At 41.5% G+C, this 20,235-nt stretch overlaps 1 protein-coding gene across 1 annotated transcript in view; it reads left to right on the plus strand.

The window, feature by feature from the left end:
• The first annotated feature begins 341 nt into the window (after positions 1–341).
• The window catches only part of iqce (IQ motif containing E), a 23,753-nt gene continuing 3,859 nt past the window's right edge, over positions 342–20,235 (plus strand). Inside the window, exons 1-19 of the mRNA XM_062534390.1 lie at positions 342–837; positions 1,054–1,101; positions 1,195–1,240; positions 1,459–1,524; positions 1,983–2,132; positions 2,768–2,838; positions 3,223–3,336; positions 3,652–3,702; positions 4,805–4,875; positions 8,601–8,673; positions 8,923–8,963; positions 9,508–9,677; positions 10,293–10,348; positions 10,816–11,141; positions 11,639–11,746; positions 18,624–18,717; positions 19,043–19,171; positions 19,615–19,719; positions 20,201–20,235. The exon at positions 20,201–20,235 is cut by the window's right edge and continues 99 nt beyond it. Coding sequence (XP_062390374.1) covers positions 787–837; positions 1,054–1,101; positions 1,195–1,240; positions 1,459–1,524; positions 1,983–2,132; positions 2,768–2,838; positions 3,223–3,336; positions 3,652–3,702; positions 4,805–4,875; positions 8,601–8,673; positions 8,923–8,963; positions 9,508–9,677; positions 10,293–10,348; positions 10,816–11,141; positions 11,639–11,746; positions 18,624–18,717; positions 19,043–19,171; positions 19,615–19,719; positions 20,201–20,235 — 1,805 coding nt within the window. The 5' untranslated portion in view covers positions 342–786. The remainder of the gene's footprint in view (positions 838–1,053; positions 1,102–1,194; positions 1,241–1,458; positions 1,525–1,982; positions 2,133–2,767; positions 2,839–3,222; positions 3,337–3,651; positions 3,703–4,804; positions 4,876–8,600; positions 8,674–8,922; positions 8,964–9,507; positions 9,678–10,292; positions 10,349–10,815; positions 11,142–11,638; positions 11,747–18,623; positions 18,718–19,042; positions 19,172–19,614; positions 19,720–20,200) is intronic.

Consider the following 20,235-nt stretch of genomic DNA (forward strand, 5'->3'; position numbering starts at 1 on the left):
CAAGCATGTGCTGCCATGCATGATAGTTATAAATGTGCCGGTGGGAAAGTACGGTATAGATAATATTTCAAGTCTTCATTTTAGAGGCAGTGTCATTTGCATTAAATGATTAATGTTTTTTTTCTCCCTTTTCAAATCTTGCTGTCTGTGGTGATTCAGTTAGGCGCAAGCCTACGCGTATTTGACCGAAACCTGCACACTGACTGTGTGGACGACAGAGGAGGAGTGCGTAAATGTTGCGCAGTGTGGACGTGCGTAGACAGACTGCAATGTATCTGTTTCCAATTCAGATGTTTCTGGTTGCTAGACGACTGATACATTGAAACAAAGCTCATAGATGAAACGGAAACGAAAAACCTTGAAGAACTGTCGTCTTGTTTCAACTAGCTAAATGCATACAGTTGGCCCAACTGTAAAAAATGTTTTTGAAAGAACTGGCACAGTTGTCATACAGGACATTTTGCAATAGCTGACAAGCATGTTCATGCTCTCAACGTACTGGAAGTGGTGCATGATTGCTAAGGCTGCTAAGCTAATTCTTATCACATTTCGTCTTTCTCTTTGGCCGTGAAAAACATCGGAAGATGGTGCACAGCCTCCGAATTCAACAGTTGTGAATCTCGCTGTTTGATGTCATTCGTACCAATCTGGTTCGTTCATTCGAAACAGAAATATGAGGCTGAAATCTGTACAGAGATTGGGCTTTAACAAAGGCACATAAGACTTACAATTCTGACCGTGTACGTCTGTTATCTTCACGTTTCCTTGTTTTTGGAGAATCCAGCCATGTCTTTGGGTGCCAGCGATTTCCTCACGGATGAAGAGCTAGAGGAGTTGGTGAGAGAGAAGTTTGATTATAACCCATTTCAAGTTCAGAAATCACTGTAGGTTTTTGCCTATCTTCGTCTGTATTATTTTACATTTGGCAGAATTTTTGGCAGAAAACGTTTACTTGTTTCTTTAAAACAGTCTAATAAGATAGATTGCCTGGAAAACAGGAGTTATTGCATCAATAATGTCAAAACATTCATAAGATCTCTCTTTCTTTTCAAGGGTGAGGATGGCCACTCCCACATCACCTATACCTCCGATTCAGACAAGGTGAGGCATTTCAGATTGTACACTATTATTCTATAATCCATGTAAACATGCCAGTAATCCCAAACATTCATTTTACCCTAATTCCATTCACAGAAAGTACGAAAAAAGAAGACATTGAGCAAACCCCCACTCTCGCCCAGTAAGTGCCATTTACTCTGATGTTTCATTTAAAATCCTAAGACCTTTCAAAGTTTTTTTGCAGAACAAGCTAATACCTAGAAGATATTGATAACATCCTATGGGCTAGACTTTTTCTGTAGGTGTTTAATCAAGTTGTAAGATAAGAGTGGATTCCATTTATTTGAGAGATCCAAATGTGCTGTGAGACTGACATTGTCGTCTTCTGCCGTCTTCAAGGGTCACCATACTTGACCAGTGCCAGCCTGAACCCCAGGAGGTCTGTAGCCTCTACTTGGAGAACAGGTAAATTGTCGCAGCAGGGCCACCAAGGCAAAACATATTCACACACACACACACACACACACACACACACACACACGTTTCCTTTCTCGGGCTATCGGTCCGTCTGTCGACCTGGCTGTCCATGCATCCTTTCATCTATCCATCCATCCATCCATCCATCCGTCCTCATCAACACACACTCATAATCCCTCTCTTTCTGAGACACACTCATAATCTCTCTGTATCTCCATCCGTCATCCTGACTTTTGCCAGTGTTGCTGTAGATGAACATGTCTGGCACATCAGCAAACACTGATGTGAATTAAAGCCTGGGCTCTACTGCTGTTTCGCGGGTTCGAGCCCGGGGCGTGCGGAGGGCTGGACAGCGGTGGTTCCACACAACGCAGGTTACATTGGAATTAAACGTCCATTCTCTCGTCCATTCTCTTGTCCGTTCTCTCGTCCGTTCTCCGTGGTAGCCCTGAGCCAGTCCCCGATGAAGATGAAGGGGGACTACGAGCTGATGCCCCAGAGCAGGACGGCGGTGTGCGCCAGCAGCAGCACCCCGGAGTACCTGAAGGAGGCCTTCGGCATGAGGAGGCCCAAGCACTCGCGCTCCACCACCAACGGTGAGGGGCCGCCGTACGACACGCCGCGGTCTGGTTACCGTGGTGTGAGTCTCGACAAAGTGTGTGTGTGTGTGTGTGTGTGTGTGTGTGTGTGTGTGTGTGTGTGTGTGTGTGTGTGTGTGTGGGAGTGTTAAAGATGTTTGTGTACAGTAGTGTGTGTGTGTGTGTGTGTATGTGTGTGTGTGTGTGTGTTTGTGTTTGTGTGTCTGTGTCTGTTTGTAGGGAGGGGAGTGTTAAGGATGTTTGTGTACAGTAGTGTGTGTGTGTGTGTGTGTGTGTTTGTGTTCGTGTGTCTGTGTTTGTAGGGAGGGGAGTGTTAAGGATATTTGTGTACAGTAGAGTCAGTGTGTGTGTGTGTGTGTGTGTGTGTGTGTGTGTGTGTTTGTGTTTGTGTGTTTGTAGGGAGGGGAGTGTCGTGAATGTTTATGTACAGTAGTGTGTGTGTGTGTGGGTGTGCGTGTGCGTGTGTTTGTGGGTGTGTGTTTGAAAGGATAGTGTAAATGGGTAGTGTAACCATAACTGTAAGGACACTATTTGCATAGAAGGGTGGAGAGAGAGTGATATCTGCTTCAAGGTACTATTCAGCACTAGTTAGTACTACTAACACTTCTGTGCTGTGTGTTGTGCTTTTGTAGGTTACGTCCCTGGCACTCCGGATTATAAGGAGAAGGAGGAGATGTATGATGAGATCCTTGAGCTCAAGAAGGTACTAAACAACTGTACAATCTATCTCTCTCTCTCTTTCACACACTCCCTCTCTCTCTTTCTTTTTCTCAGTTACAATGTGTCTCATTCCCTCGGCTTAGCTCTCTTTTCTTCTCTCCATTTTAATCTTGTTTTGTCGTTGCTGTGTTGTGTCAAGTACGGTCAGTGCTGAACACTATCTTGCCGCTGTTGTGAAATGGTGTGTGGGAGGAATGGGGACCATCTGTAAATGATGTGTTTTTAACATGTTGACAGATTGAGATGACCAGTGTTTAATGTTAGTCATCTGATTGAAATGTTTCTTTTAAATGTAATTTATTTTTGTTTTTAACACTGACTGTCCTGCACAATATTGTGTGTTCATTTCATCTCATCTCCCTCTCAGACCCTGCAGGCTCAGAAGGCGGACGGTGATCGCATGAAAGCCAAACTGCGTCGCCTGGAGGAAGATAATATCAAGAAGGAGAAACAGATCGAACAGCTCCTGGATCCCACCAGAGTAAAGAGCACTCAAATCCCATCTGTTTAGCCTTCGGCTGTGCCTCCTGATTTCTACAACTGTTAAAAAATAACAGCACTGACAAAAATAAATAAAACAAATGAAATGAAACGAAAGTCATTTGATTAAATTCGCCCCTCAGTGCAAAGTGACAGCCAGCAGGCATTTCATTGTTCATACTCGCTAGCTGAGTCAGAAGCTCCAAATAAGATTTCCTACCTGTGTGCCTTAGGTGGGAGAGTCTGTTAAAAGATTTACAGTCCTCTGCTGTTTCTGAAGGCAGTGATAACTCTTCTCTGTTTTGTTTGTGTCTAGGGTCCCGAGTACACAAGGAGTCTGGTGGACAAGAAGACAGACGGTAAATCGGTGAGTTATGATTTGACTACTATTTATATTCTACTGTATGTAATGTTTCTTCTACTGAATCATTGCATTATTTAGCTACACATAGAGACGCTTTCAACTGAATAAACATACTGTGTGTATGTTCCTAAGGCATTCCAGTAACTTAGAAAACATCATTGAGCAAGTGGTTCGCTGCAGTGCAGTTTTATCTGCATTGATTTTGAACGTTTAAACCGGATTTGGCAGTTGTTTATATATTATAGATTCACACCTGCCAAGAGGACTTTTATTTTCATACATTTACCACATTTGATTGGTTTAGTTTGATGTAGCCTACCACAGTACAGACACACCAAAGCCTTGCCCCCGCAGCAAGGAGGCTGGCACAGCAGATCTCAAGTGCCGGAATATTCTAACACATACACATGATCAGACAATCGCTACGTTGCCAAACATCAAAGCTCCCGTCAGGTTCAAGAGTAGGACGGGGGGCTGTAGTAAGTGTTAGCCCACCCACTGTGCACGTGTTGATGAGTTTTACCCAGCATGCAATAGGACAGGCAACAGTGAGAGCTGGTGTGAAGTCAGTGCACACTGTCGAATAACGGCTTTGGAATGATAATTAAAAAGGGTAATGGGATACTTTTGATTAACATTTCTGATTACATTTTAGTTTGGATCAAAGTTTCTTAGACTGGAATATGCATGAGGAGAATGAATTCCAATTGAAGTGTCTGCTTTGGGAATGGATATAAGTACAAAATGTCTGCCACAGGAATTAAATGAAAGTGAATCAGAATATCGATTACAGTTAAGCCCAATATTATTCCAACCTGTGCCATGTTTTGATTTGTAGTGCATTTTTTATTTGACCAATAGACTTCCTCTGTCTTGTAGTGAGACATGCATGAGATGACAACAAGTTAGACAGAATACAAATGATAACAACAGATGTGTTGGTCATAATAGACAAACAAGCAAAAAACAAACAAACAAACAAACAAACAAACATATGCATAAATAATATCAAAGCAAAGCACAATTTGTCATGTTATGGTATGAAGCACTATATGTGCTTGAATGTAATACTTGAGTGTGTGTATGTGGACTGTGTCCTGTTCAGGTGGTGCATGGCCTGAAGCAGAAGGTGCTGAGATTGGAGCAGCAGTGCAGAGAGAAGGAGACGGCGCTGAGGTACGTCTGACCACTAGCCTAGCCGCAAGTGGCTATCAGAGATGTGAAAGTCCTAGCCGCAAGTGGCTATCAGAGATGTGAAAGTCCTAGCTGCAAGTGGCTATTAGAGATGTAAAAGTCATAGCTGCTAGTGGCTATCAGAGATGTAAAAGTCCTAGCTGCTAGTGGCTATCCAGGGTTTCCCCCAGAAAATTTGTTAGTTAAGGTGGTGTCTGTCCAGGGGAAGGGGGCGTCGCCGTAGCGTCCCCGCCGCATCGCCGCCACTGCCCTACGATGGGGAGGGGGGGCGGGGGGGGGGGGGGGGGTCGAGTCGAGACCGTTGTTTTAACTGCAGCCGAGACCGAGTGACAACAACCGAGTCTTTTAGGAAGCAAGTCTGAGTCTTAAAGGAGTCAAGGCCGCATCAAGACCAACCAAAGAAAGGGGCTTTCATAATTTACATCACCAAGGATCATATAACAGTTCAATTCCCAAAGGGTAGAGAGGGGATTGTTGGCTACAGGAGCAGTCTAGCACACACTTGTCTAAATAACTTCTTTTCTGATTTACTTGAAGACAAGGAGGTCAGCTGAATTAAAAATTTAGTAGGCTGTCAGCATTTCATTAATATTGAAAATGTTGAATTTTGACACTAATGACAGCAATATACCTGGATTTCACATTCATTGTATCAGATTTAATTGTATCAGCAACCAATTAAACATCATTAACACAATTTAGACAATATTATACCTTAAAAGTGTAAGTTTACAACTCCAATACAGGGCCTTTTGTATCTTTCAAAACCTTTGCACTGCTCAGCATAGCACCATAGGATATATTTTAAAGCCAGTCAATATAATAATATTCTAGTAAAACCAAGAATATTTGTAATGGTGGATATTTTAGAATATACCATGAAATAAAGATGAAACTGTATGAAAATGTAACATTGCGACTGTATGGTAAAGTTAGTGAATTGTGATTTAGTAGCCTAAAGCTGCAATTCTTTGATTGAAGCTGTATATTGTGCGTGCCTGTTGCTCATTATAGCCTAAGAGAGCCAGAACGTTTTTAATGCTTTTTAAAACATAATTAGCGAGAATGTACCGCATTGAACGCTAATATTTTGTCACTAACAACCAAATCTGTCACCTGTCAAATAGCCTACAGTTGCATGTTCAGCTCTGAACAAAAACATTCAGGAGTTATTTCAGCCACACCGAAACGTGTGTTCCCGTCCCGCCCGGTCGGGATGAATGAAACTGGCATGGGAGACAAGAGGCTACAGTTTGAAGTTTAACCTAGCCTGTGTAAACCTCAGACAATTTCAGTATTTTACAACACGTAAATGAATAGCCGTCACAAGTTGTTGTTAGCTGTAGGCTAGATGGCACAAGTGTTTGTCACAACAAATTACAAGATGCAGTGGGCTATGCATTCATAGAAAAAAAAAAAAAAAAGATACAGCGCTCAAAAGTGTTATGCCGCTCATCCCATACATTTGGTAGATTCAACGGAGAACCATTCCTGTGAGAGTCGTCAAATCTAGCTAGGTTTAGGCTATTTGTGTTCGCAGTCACTCTGAGATATGCGTGGCATTGGCACCTGATATCAAATACTCATGCTGAATGAGCGCGTCGCCTGTGCCACCTCGATTTGAAAATGTTTCTTTTTTTATGCGTTCTACAGAGAAGGGAGACTAGCGGCTACGGTTTGGAATGACAGGGAGAAAACATGTCAGAGTAATACGGCGAATATCACTATACACAGTGATTAAATTGGGCCGGGGCTCTCCGGGGCTGAGCCCCGGCACATAAACTCATGCGGCATTAGGCTATGATGACACATGATCACAAGCAACGAACCTTTTTCACGCGTTTCAGTTCTGATTAAACAATCTATTTTTAACAATTGACAACAGACCGTCTAGTTTTCCTGATAGCAACATTGAAGGATATTTGATAGCAAGACGACCTCTCAAAGCTCAGTAGGGCATTCGCGATCAGAGATTCTAGAACACTTCTACTACGCACGGCACGCGACTGATTTGATACTTGCTCCTCGGCGAGTAGTTGAGGTCTGTGCTGCCCACCGTGTTCTCTCTATGCGTGTTCTACGCAAGTTGTACCTGGAAAGAGCTTGCTAACTAAAGTCATAGTGCTCACTAAAATCATAAAAGAACACTTCAAAACACTCATCTCTTATGATCCCAGAACGATTTTCTTCGACTTGTTAGTGTTTATGTATTTTATCTAATGACACAGAAATCATAAAGAATTGCATCCAAATATCCTTGTCATGCACTATGCAACTTTGTTTCACTCGCGTAAAACCGTGAGACTGAAGGCAAATCACCCTCACGTATTTCTTAAAGCGACAGGCACTCAATTGCACACACCACTAATGTGCAATCAATTAGACCTATACACCACATTAAAGATATGACTAAGTGTAATAGTCTTGAAATCAGTACACAAATGACTAAACATTTTTAGCTACTAGTAATTATGTGTGTGTGGAGGGATCAATATTTACACCACACATTGAACATTTCTCCACATGCTGATTTTCCCCCTTAACATTGTGACAAGATTTAAAATGTTATGGCTCAACCTACCTCTGTAAAGTCAGCTAACAACCTATTAAAATGCACCAGAATGTAGCAAATAACATGTATGATAGTAAAAAAATTCTGGGGGAGGACCCCCAGACCCCAACATAATTTTCTTCAAAACAATAAACAATAACAATATGGTATGGGGGGCAATATGGTATGGTTATCAAATATGGTATGGTTTTGTAAAAAGGGTATTTTACAAAAAGTATATTTGGGCAGGCCGGAGGCGGGTACGGGGCAGAGCCCCCCCACATAACCAATCCCAATTTAACCCCTGACTATACATAATATATTTATTTATTTATTTATTTATTTATTTATTGAAGACGCTAGTTAAGGCGGCAGCCCTGTGTTGTTAAGGCGGCCGCCTTAGCAGGAAAGCGTTGCGGGAAACCCTGCTATCAGAGATGTGCTAGTCCTAGCTGCAAGTGGCTATCAGAGATGTAAAAGTCCTAGCTGCTAGTGGCTATCAGAGATGTAAAAGTCATAGCTGCTAGTGGCTATCAGAGATGTAAAAGTCCTAGCTGCTAGTGGCTATCAGAGATGTAAAAGTCCTAGCTGCAAGTGGCTATCAGAGATGTAAAAGTCATAGCTGCTAGTGGCTATCAGAGATGTAAAAGTCCTAGCTTAGTGGCTATCAGAGATGTGAAAGTCCTAGCCGTCTGTCTGGCTGCCGTTTTGTATGTCGTGACATATGTTGTGGCCTATGCTCTCAGTCTGCAATCACACTTAAACTGAAAGTGGTATGGTGACATTTGGTGATGTTTGCTTTCAAGGAACTGTGTGTGTGTGTGTGTGCGTGCGTGTGTGCGCGCGCGCTTCCTTACTAACTGTTGTCTCTCTGTCAAAATCTTGCATAATGTGAAGAACATCCTCCATATGTGAAGAGGTCTGTGTTTAATACTTGTGTTAGAGAATAACAGAAATCAGTTAGTTAGTTAGTTAGTTAATTAGCTTTAGCAATAGCAAATAGTTACATTATTACGTAGCATGTATCAAAACAGCTAGACTAAACATTCAACTGATTGTTTTAATAAAAGGATATTATAGATGTAATTAGACCTTAAAACTTTGTTTATGAAGTAGTTATGGTATATTGGCCAGTAAAACCTCTGGATCTCCACAGTAAGCTTCAGAGTGATTTAAGAACAACAAACATGGAGGAGATGAAGATCACCATGGAAACATACTACGAGGAGGTAGGAGACTGATTCCAATTAGTGTACACTAGCCTACATAATAGAAGTGTATACAGTACAAAACAATGTTAGTCTTTCTGTTTATATGTTGTTTATTGCAAGTAAACTTCACTGTCGTTATAATATTCAGAATAATTCAGTTATAACTGAATTCACAATTCAGATATAAGATAAAGTTATATTATATATCAGTACTACGTGTCCTTCTAAGAATTTGGTGACTGAAGTGATGACTGTTATTCCCCTCAGGTCCAGAGGCTCAGAGCATTACTTGAAACTGTCGAGAAAAGGTAGTGTGTTATGTGTGTGTTCTTCCGTTTTAACAGGTTGTGTTCAACATGGCCTCTTCCCAGCCATGCTTTAAATCATTCCCTATTGTCTCTGCTCCTTTGGCTTTTTACTCATTTTAGACCAGAGGAAAAGGGGAGGGGGGGGGGGGGCAGCCTAAGGCTTTTCTTCAAGCGCTTGTTCATCTTTAGACGTACAAGTACAGAGCATCTGAGGATATCTTGCCAGACGAGGGGAATAATATATATCCCATTTTCTATTTCATTTGGACACACGCTGTGCTGACTCCTACTAATCTAGAAAGAGAGAGTGTGCAGCGCGTCTGAGGAGCAATTTGAACTTCTGTCGAATGTGTTTAAAGAAAGAAGGAAAAAAAGAAAAGAGAGATAAAAGGGAAATATAAAAAAGAAAGACGGGTCTTTTCCTTCTGTTAATAACTCTGGGATCGTTTTGTCAAAGATAGGTTGAATTCAGTAGACCAGATCAAACAGTTCCTAAGATCTCTGTCTCTCTCTCTGTCTCTCGTTCTGGTTCTGTGTTCCCCAGTAATAAGATAGAGAGCGCGGAGAACCGGAGGCAGCAGAAGGTTCTGCGGGCGACAGCACTGAAAGTGACAAAGAGCGTTAAACAGCTGGAGGAGGAGAACGCCAGACTCAAAGAGGAGGCGGAACAGGAAGTCAGCATCGTCACCGAAAGTCCCGCTAACCGCGCCAAAGGTACCGCTGCATTTACACGACCATCATTTGCTACCGCTAACCATTAATCGATCTACAGTGTACTGCTAAATATCCATCAATTTGCAACTAGTATTGTCTGTGACCTTAGTGTTCAATTAAAAATACATAAATCAATTTACACTATACCACTAAACATGAATCAGTTTGCAACCATTTACAATATTCCACTTAACATTCATTAATTTACAAACCATTTATAATATCCAACTAAACATGAAATAATGTATAACAATTTGCAATATACAGTAGCACTCAACATTGAACGGTATGTATGACGTTTCACTGTTGAGGGTGTTGAAGACGGTTTTATGTGATTCCATATTCTAATGCTTGTCCTGGTGCTGACCACACAAATTATAACAATTTACAAAAGTCAACATGATTTTTCACTGTTGAGGGTGTTGATGAAGACTATATTCTATGTTCTAAGTTCTATGTGATTCCATATTCTACTGCTTGTACTACGCTATCGTTACTTATATCTGAGAGCGTGTGTGCGTACTGTATGGTATTGTGCTGGTGCTCTGTAGTACATGCATGATGTCCAGTGTCCAGCTGTTGACCGCACTGCTCCGTGCTGTGTTTGCTGTGTAGGCTACCTGGACTGGAGCAAACAGAGACTGGTCAGGAGGCTGCTGGACATGGAGAGGGTGAGTGTGTGTGTGTGTGTGTGTGTGTGTGTGTGTGTCCGCCAGAGAGACGTCATCCCAACCAGCACACAGTGAAACTGGACGAATACCGATAATCTAGCTAGCAGACGCTTTTATCCAAAACGACACAGACTCGGAATGTCGGGAATGGAACCCCGGCGGGTCAACTGATTGTTGGCCGATCAACGTTACCGCTGCTTCACCAGCTAACATGGGAACGTATAGAAGTCCATGTGTCATTTCAGCCTATATGTGTGCAGTATGCTTGTGTATGACACACATATTCGAATGACCCTTGGCCATGCTGTATATGCATACAGTACATAAGCATGTATATTTACATGACTGAATAGATCTTCTGTGTATACATTGAGCTGTTTATGCTACATATATGTGATATATATAGTATGTATATATGTATGTATATATTTAGCTATACGTCCACATACTGTTCCTGTCCCTCTCAGAGGTTGGAGGAGGTGAGAAATCGGCACGCGGTGAAAGACTCCACGGCGACGAAGAGTGCGGAAGATTCCCGTCTCATTACCACGGCAACGAGACCTGAGGACGGCGCGGTCACGGGCACGTCGGCGCCAGAGCGGCGCGAGACGGTGTCCGTATCCATGGAGACGGACAGGAGCAGGAGCGGGAGCGCGGCGGGAGATGGCGGCGGCGGCGGTGGCGGTGGTGTGGTCGTCGGGGAGCTGCGGCAGGAGTGCGTGCGTCTGAGGGGCGTGGCCAGGAGACTCCGGGAGGAGAGGAGCGCCCTGCAGGAGAGCCTCGCCAAGAGAGAGTGAGTGAGCACACACACACACACACACACACACACACACACCTCGCCAAGAGAGAGTGAGAACACACACACACACACACACACACACACACTCTCTTAATGTGATCTCCATGATTGAGAGAACCTCCCTGCCTTACGGCCTATGCAGCCCACACATACACACATACGCGCACACTCGCTCTCTCACATACACACACACACACACAAGCTGATAATGTGGAGCCTTGCTCACAAAGAGTGGGAGAATATCATGTTAGGTCATACTCAGCAAAGACTACTCATTACACACCATGAAATTATTTGATTTTGCTTTGATTTGATTGGACCCCACTTCACACCCCCAAGTATCCTATTGGTTCTTCAGCAAGAAGTCCCGCCTGTCAGAATGTGGCCCCGAATTAGCATTTATTCTGATATCTTGATATCAAATCACGGGGCCCAACAGACAGAAGTCATAAGAGATGAACCTATGCGCTCTCTGGCTTTCTATTGGTTAGTGAGGAGCTGAGAGGCGTGGCTAAAGAGAGGGAGGAGGCAGCCAAGGAAGCCGAGAGGATGCTGAGGGAACGAACGGAAGAGCACGAAAACCAGGCTCAGCAGTCCAGGTGTGTGTGCGTGTGCGTGTGCGTTTGCGTGTGCGTGTGCGTGTGCGTGCGCTTGTGCGTGTGCGTCAGGGTCCCCGCGGGTCCTTAAAAAGTCTTAAAAAGTCTTATTTATTTTTTTGGATTTTCAAGGTCTTAAAATGTCTTGAATTCTAGAATTTCCGATGAGGAGGTCTTAAATTTCATGTCGTGCCGAGTCCGTTTCGTCAGCTTTGCGAATGTAGACACTCAAATATTGTGGGTGTTACAATATAACAACACCAGGGCTCTCAAGTTTTGAAGTTTGCAAGGAGTGAGACTTTGTTTCTCAGGGGGGAGGGGGCGTGGCATTGGCACAGTGCCACGCCCCCTCCCCCCTTATCGAAGTACATGAAAGTCTTACGTCTGCTTGAACTACTTGTGGCGCCACGCCCCCTCCCCCCTGATCAACAGACCCACCCTCCCCATGTCCCATCGATCCAGCTTCATGAGAGAGCACAAATTCCATTATTTCAAACCAGAGCCATATAGATACATACATGTGGCTCTGTTTCAAACACACTGTTTTATTCATTCTAGAACCCTATAGTAAATAATGATAAATAATAACATAAATTCTAATAATAATAGTAGGAGCTGGTGGTGCCTACTGTTATAAATGGCCATTGTGTTGTCCATTCATTTTTAAAGGTGCACCTGTATGTGGCAGCTCCACTTAAGGCCCTCTTTCTAGGGACAACTGTGACCTCCACATGTTCTGTCACACTTTGTTTTTCCACCTCTACTGTCTCCTCCTCTCTCACTTCCACTGTCTCCTCTTCATTCACCTCCGCCATCTCCTCCTCTCTCCCTTCCTCTTCTGCATCCACTAACTCATCTACTTAGTCTATTGAGCGTTTCTTATGTGTTATGGTTTGTATAATATGGGCTATTGTTTTTGTTTGCCTATAATTAGTCCACTGATTGAATGTGACGTTGTTTTTGTTTTTGCTATTCTCCTTCAATTTAGCCTTACCATGTCATAGTTATTTTTATTATATGATTGATTGGTTGACTTATTAGAGTGCATGAAAATGCACTCTACTGTTATCCGAATTATTAGAGTGCATGAAAATGCACTCTACTGTTATCCGATTTATTCTTATTATTGATATTTTTCTTCTAACGCTTTTTGTGCGTCTAATTGAGCTTCAACCGTTTGACGTAGAAACTTCATTCAAACTGCGCTGCGTAGGTCTTACTTAGGACACTTCAGCTATATATTTTTCAACTTTGTAACTTTTACACTTTTTGAACTATTAAATAAAAACTATTAAAAATTCCCCATAGACTTAACATTGGATTATGACATCATAATAGGGCAATTAGAATGTTATGCCAGGTGGCCAGCCCCACCTGCAGCAGCTCTGTCTCTCTCAGGCTTGAAGCATACAATCTCTCTGTGAAGACTACATATCCTAAACTGTTTCCTCTGTCCACAACTGTTTCAAAATAAAAGTCCTCACTGCAATAATACACTATTAAATCATTTAACCATTGAAACTACTCAACTATTGAACTGTTCAACCATTCCAACTGTCAGTTATCATCCACTATGCCTCCAGTCAACTACATGAAACCTCCATGTACCTAGCAACCAACATAGCAACCATTAAAATTAAGTGTTTATGACGTTTTCCATAGCAACCAACATGATTATACTACAGTAACTTCTTGTTTCCTGATAGTGGCCACCATGGATACCCTAGCAACAAATGTTTCAAAATAAAAGTCCTCACTAGCAAGTTAGCTAGTTATCATGGTTAGCATATTAGCATTGTTAGCATAGTTAGCATTTTTAGCATAACTGCAAAAAATCATCAACTAAGTTAGCTAATCAACCTGGTTAGCATTGTTAGCAAATTTAGCATTGTTAGCATTGTTAGCATTTTTAGCATTACTGATAGAAATCATCGGTTAAGTTAGCTAATCAACCTGGTTAGCATTGTTAGTAAAGTTAGCATTGCTAGCATAATTAGCATTTTTAGCGTAACTGCTAGAAATCATTAGCTAAGTTAGCTAATCATCATTTTAACATGAATAGAAATCATTAGTTAAGTTAGAACTGGAATGGTTAATCTTTAAACTGTCTACCTTCACACTATCAACTCTCTGTAAACTATGCAACCACCACGTTTACCCTAGCTACACCTTAGTAACCATATCTAAATTATCTATCTATTTTAGCATTTTCATGCACTGGTAATTCCTTGGAATTGCATTTCTAGTTCTTATTATTTATCATGGGTATTATTCTTCTAACGCTTTTTGTGCGTGCAATTCAGCTTCAACCGTTTAACGTAGAAACTTCATTCAAACTGCGCTGCGTAGGTCTTACTTAGGTGACTTCAGCTATGTATTTTTCAACTTTGTAACTTTTATACTTTTTGAACTATTAAATAAAAACTATTACAAATTCCCCATAGACTTAACATTACATTATGACATCATAATAGGGCAATTAGAATCTTATGCCAGGTGGCCAGGGCCACCTGCAGCAGCTCTCTCTCTCTCTCAGGCTTTAAGCATACAATCTCATTAAGACTACAGATCCTGTTTCACTACTTCCTCTGTCCAAAACTGTTTCAAAATAAAAGTCCTCACTGCAATAATACACTATTAAATCATTTAACCATTGAAAATACTCAACTTTTTAACTGTTCAACTATTCCAACTGTCAGTTATCATCAACTATGCCTCCAGTCAACTACACGAAACCTCCACATACCTAGCAACCAACATAGCAACCATCAAAATTAAGCGTTTATGACAGTTTCCGTAGCAACCAACATGATTATACTACAGTAACTTCTTTATTTCTGATAGTGGCCAGCATGGATACCCTAGCAACAAATGTTTCAAAATAAAAGTCCTCACTAGCAAGTTATGTAGTTAGCATGGTTAGCATTGTTAGCATTTTTTGCATAACTGCTAGAAATCATTAGCTAAGTTAGCTAATCAACCTGGTTAGCATAGTTAGCATTTTTAGCATACCTGCTAGAAATCATCAGTTAAGTTAGCTAATCAACCTGGTTAGCATTGTTAGTATAGTTAGCATTGTTAGCATAGTTAGCATTTTTAACATAACTAGAAATCATCAACTAAGTTAGCTAATCAACCTCGTTAGCATAGTTAGCATGGTTAGCTAATCTGGTTATCAGGTTAGCTAATTCAATTTTAAACTGTCTATCTTCGCACTATCAACTTTCAAAAACTATGAAACCACCATGTCTACCCTAGCAACACCTTAGTAACCATATCTACATGATTTATCTGTACATTTTTGCATTTTCATGCACTCGTAATTTCCTTGGAATTACATTCTCTAGTTGTTTAATTGCTATTATCCTATTCATTGTTTATTTCTCATTAGGTTATTGCTTAAAATTATATTGTTTTATACAGTTATTGATAATATTGCTTTTTATTTTTTTGTAATTGTTCACTTAATTCAGTTTGTTGGCTATTGTTATTTATTTGTATGCTAGATCGACGTAGTAACCGTTTTAGAAAAGCAATAAGGCACTCGAGTCCGTGGGTTATACTGTATAATCGAACAGCTAAGGGGCGTTGTTAGGCACGACGCGAAGCGAAGCGGAGCCTCTCGGGGCTTATTGCTTAAATAACCATAACCAGAAAGTAGGCTATCCCTTTCAGTCTCTGCCTCGGCCTCTGACCTACCCTCTTTCGATGGCTGAGCCTTCCAGAAGGATAGAGGGCTCTTTTGCCTCTTCCCTGACATCTTTTTGAATAAACAACACAGATGGTTTATCCTCTTAAGACTTAAGCTACTATTCAAACGAACACTTTAATTATATTGTTCTTAAACAACGAGTAGGAAAACTATAGTAACTAACGACAGATTGAAATGAATGAAGTTATTACCTGATGACACCTACACCTCGTTTACCACCTCCGCGGCCGAGACCGCTCACGAAACTGAAACTCGCCCGGCAACAAAACAAAACAATTTCCTGATTGGTTGACATTTGAGAAATCCTATTTTCTGATTGGCCGATAGGTTAGTAACAGAACAGCAGCTCTCTGAGCTGAATGAGCGCACAGACAGCAACTCTGTGTGACACGTTTGTAAAATATAATCATTAGAAATTTCTGTGCGGGCAAGTTAATAATTTCTCGGAGTGAGAAATGCCATGTGTGAGCGGGTGAAGTCATTGAAATGCGTGTGTCTCACGCTCAATGCGTGAGACTTGAGAGCCCTGAACAACACAGTAAAAAGTAGCGTGTGCGTTCCTACAGACGGAGATAGTGTTTCAGAGTGGCAGACGCGAGCCAAGATTTTTAAGAATGCGACTGAAAAATATTCGAGGTTGCAATGGTGCACCTGACGCTTTTCGGGTGAGAGCATACATTTCTTTCGCCTGTTTTCATTGTAGACTATGCGTGCAACTTTACCAAACAATATAGAAGTAAACCTCCTCGGCTTGGCCCTCTCTCTTTCTCTCTCTCTCTCTCGTGCGCGCTCAATGGACACCCACCCCTCGACATGCACATTTAATCCAAATAAAACATTCACAATCGTTAAAAAAGCAATGACGACTAGCTAACTTATTATGAAATCCGGTTAGCATCATAGCATGCTGCGGTATCCGCCGTTCATTCCGACATACCAGCACTCCGACATTGACGTCCAATTGTCGTAGTGGAGGCATGTCTCCTTATGTGGGACATGGGACATTTTTTTTTTTCATGGTCGCAGTGGCGGTATTTCACTTTTTTTTCAAACAACGTGCCATTCCGACATGAGGTAATTAATAGGCTATTAATGTTACAGTTATTATTTTGCTGTCACTTCGTCTTTTTTATGGCCTAGAAGGTTGTATTTGGTATCTGTGGATAGCTCTAGCTCTCCTCTTTTATCTGACATGCAAGTCATTTTTGACCAGGCGTTTCACGAGTAAATCAAACGAAAGTAGCGAGCCGAAGCTATATGACATTCTTATTTGTTTGTCACTTCGTCTGTTTTTATAACACAAAAGGATCGATGTGTTTGGTATCAACGGAAAGCTCTGTTTCTCCTCTTTCATTTGATATGCTTGTCATGTCTGTGCGATGCCTGGTCCCGGAGTAATCCAAGCGAGAGCAGTGGCTGTGTGCGTGAACGCAGAGCAATATAGACTGTAAATATGATATACTTTGATTTAAATTCATGATTTTATTTTATACTTTATACTTGATCGTACAGACACGTGTCTAGTCTCGTTGGAAAGCCCTGGTTCTGCTCTTTCATGCAATATAGGTCTCATCTCGCTGTGACTAATAATCACGGAGCAATGTAACAGAGAAGAATGGGTGTGTTTTTTGACGCACTTTGCATCCGTCGGGCTCATAGGGTCCGTTAAATTGACTTGGAAAAAAATAGGATTTGTAAACTGTCGGAATGGGGGTACTAAAATGTGTCGGATTGGCAGCATGTCTAAATAGCAGCATGTCGAAAAAGAGGCATGTCTAAATGGGAGCATGTCGTAGTGGTGGCATGTCTGAGTGGCAGCATGTAACCGCATGCTGCACATTTTGTTAAAACTCTTGCATTCAAGTTGAGTGATCATCTCATCACCAATGTTTTCTAACTCCAAGACTAAAAGGACCTGTCCCAAGGAGAAAAAGTATCAGCCTACCTTGAAACTTAAAGGGACACTTCACCGATTAGCATTAAGCTTTGAATCTTTAGAAAACCAGTCATGTTTTTGAATGGTCATGCATCATTCCCTCAGTTTGCTTTGAGATGGGAGAAATACGGATTTCAATGTTGGACTTACTGCTTTCAATGATGTAAAAATCATCATTTTACATCATTGAAAGCAGGAAGTCCTCTTCATGGGTTTCATTGAAATCCGTATTTCTCCCATCTCAAGGCAAACTGAGGGAATGATGCACGACCATTAAAAAATATGACTGTTTTTCTAAAGATACAAAGCTTAATGCTAATCGGTGAAGTGTCCCTTTAAACACATATGTAGGGGAAACTGAACAGTCCAACCAGTAGACTATGATAAGCTAGCCAACTATGCTACTTTGTTTACAATATTTTGAGGCATCAATCAGACAGCTGAATTAAAGAGGTAGGCCTAGAGTTATAATACAAATAGTAGGCTATATAATCTGCATAAAGTGTGCAGTCATGAATATCAGAAGTTTCAGTATATAGAAAGTAAAGGGGAAGAAAATGGGGGGGGGGGGGGGGGGGGGGGTTATTTAGTTTGAATGATTATATACTGTATATAATGTGAATGATTTTTTATCAAATATATTTAGAAAAAATCATTCACATTATATGAAAGGAGTGCAATAAAAATGTGACCTTTTGCTGTTAGAAAGCTATGCAATGAAAAATGTGGGTGCACCTGAAAAAGTTAGGCGCACCAGTGCAACCAACGCAAAAAGTTAGTCGGGAGCCTTGTCCATTTTTTAACTGTGTTTAACTTGTAATTTGCAACTTGATTTGTTTACACACTGTTTGTACGTTATTTACAGCAGTATTGATGTAGTATTGAGAAGGCAGTTGCCTGACGTGCACTATTTGCACTGTCACACAAATACAAATGTGCTTTGGTAAACTGCCTAGAGCGTACTTTTTATATGTATATTTTTGCTGTGGTAATGGTCTTAATTTTTATTCTTGGAGGTCTTAAAAAGGTCTTAAAAGTCATTAAATTTGTTGATAAAAAATGTGCAGATACCCTGTGCGTGCGCTTGTGCGTGCGCGTGCGCGTGCGCATGTGTGTGTGTGGTTTATGGCTTAGACATTTGTGCCCCTTGAATCTGTTAGTCTGACTATGCCACACATTTTTGTAATTTTTGGGTTCTCAAATTTCTGTGTGTGTGTGTGTGCCCCTCAAAGAGAAGAGATCCAAAACCTGTCTGCTAAAATCAGAGACTTGCAGAACCAACTAGGAGAAGAAAAGAAACTAACACTGATCCACGACGGTAATCAGGTAACATGAATACACACACATACACACACACACACAAATACACAGGAAGTTTATTTAAAAACAAGATAACGAGAGGGAAACATTTGTAATGATTTGTAAACACAAGGTCAGACAGGACATGCCTTGAAAGGAGTGTTCATCGCACACAACACACACACACACACACACACACACACACACACACACTCTTACTGTACACACACACACACACACACACACACACTGCAGACATCCTTACATATGACCTCTGCATTCTAAACAGAAATATGACATGTTGTTGTGTAACATGCACACAGTCACAGCCTTGAATTAAATTCTAAATAAGGTGCAGGAAGATCCTTCATCAGAGGGACCATCGTCTTCATCGGCAACAGCTGCTAATGATGAAGAGCGGAGCAGGAGGGAGCAGGCAGCGAAAGTCATCCAGACACACTGGCACGCACATCGAATCAGGGTGAGACTCACACACACACACACACACACACACACACACACACACACACACACACACACACACACATTAATCGTTCCATTATATTTTCATGGTTATGATGTAAATATACTGTTGAAGGATACATTTTTTTAATGGAAGCATTGCTGACCAGTAACCATTTTGAATTGCAAGTTTTTAATTTAATATATATATATATATTTTAATTAATTTTACACAAATAAAACACTAGCTAACAGAAACCAAGGCATAAATGTTCTTACAAATACCAACCTACACAGACACGGGTATAAATTGTGGGGATCCCGCTGTGTTTTCTCTTCTCTCTCTCTCTCTCTCTCTCTCTCTCTCTCTCTCTCTCTCTCTCTCTCTCTCTCTCTCTATATATATATATATATATATATATATATATATCTATCTCTCTCTCTCACTCTCTGTGGTCGTAGGATATTGTCTTAATCCAGTCGGCGCTGAGAAGTCACCTCAGCAGACAGAAACATCTACTCACCCTCAGGAAACAGACTAGCGCTACTGGCAGCAATAACACGCAGGTAAAACACACACACACACACACTCAAATTCGGTCTCCAGCCTCCAGCCTCGTGCCTACAGCCGAATCACACTAGCACTCAAGATTTACAGATACGGTACATAATTAATGAACACAAAATGAATACGCTATCACGCTATGTATACGCTGAATACGCTATGTTTGGAGGACACACACACACACACACATACACACACACACACACACACACACATAAGAGTGTGCAATTCTCAACATGCTATCAAAAGGGAGCTCGTATTTGGTGCATCAGCTACAAGACATCAGCATATAACGCCAGTCACTAGTGAGAAGTTTTGGCCACGCTTTAAACAGCCACTAGATGGCGCCAGCACACTCTCCGTGCCCCCCCCCATTCCCTGCAGTACAGCAGCACCAGGAAAAGTGTGTCACCATCCACATTACAACACCGCTCATAAGCAGAACTCCCTTCTCGGCTGTGATTGGCTACCTGCCTTTTCCAGAGCAACCAATCGCAGGACGGACCCGGGGTTCGGCG

This window comes from Sardina pilchardus, chromosome 1 (genome assembly GCF_963854185.1).
Source record: "Sardina pilchardus chromosome 1, fSarPil1.1, whole genome shotgun sequence".
Taxonomy (NCBI): Eukaryota; Metazoa; Chordata; class Actinopteri; order Clupeiformes; family Clupeidae; genus Sardina; species Sardina pilchardus.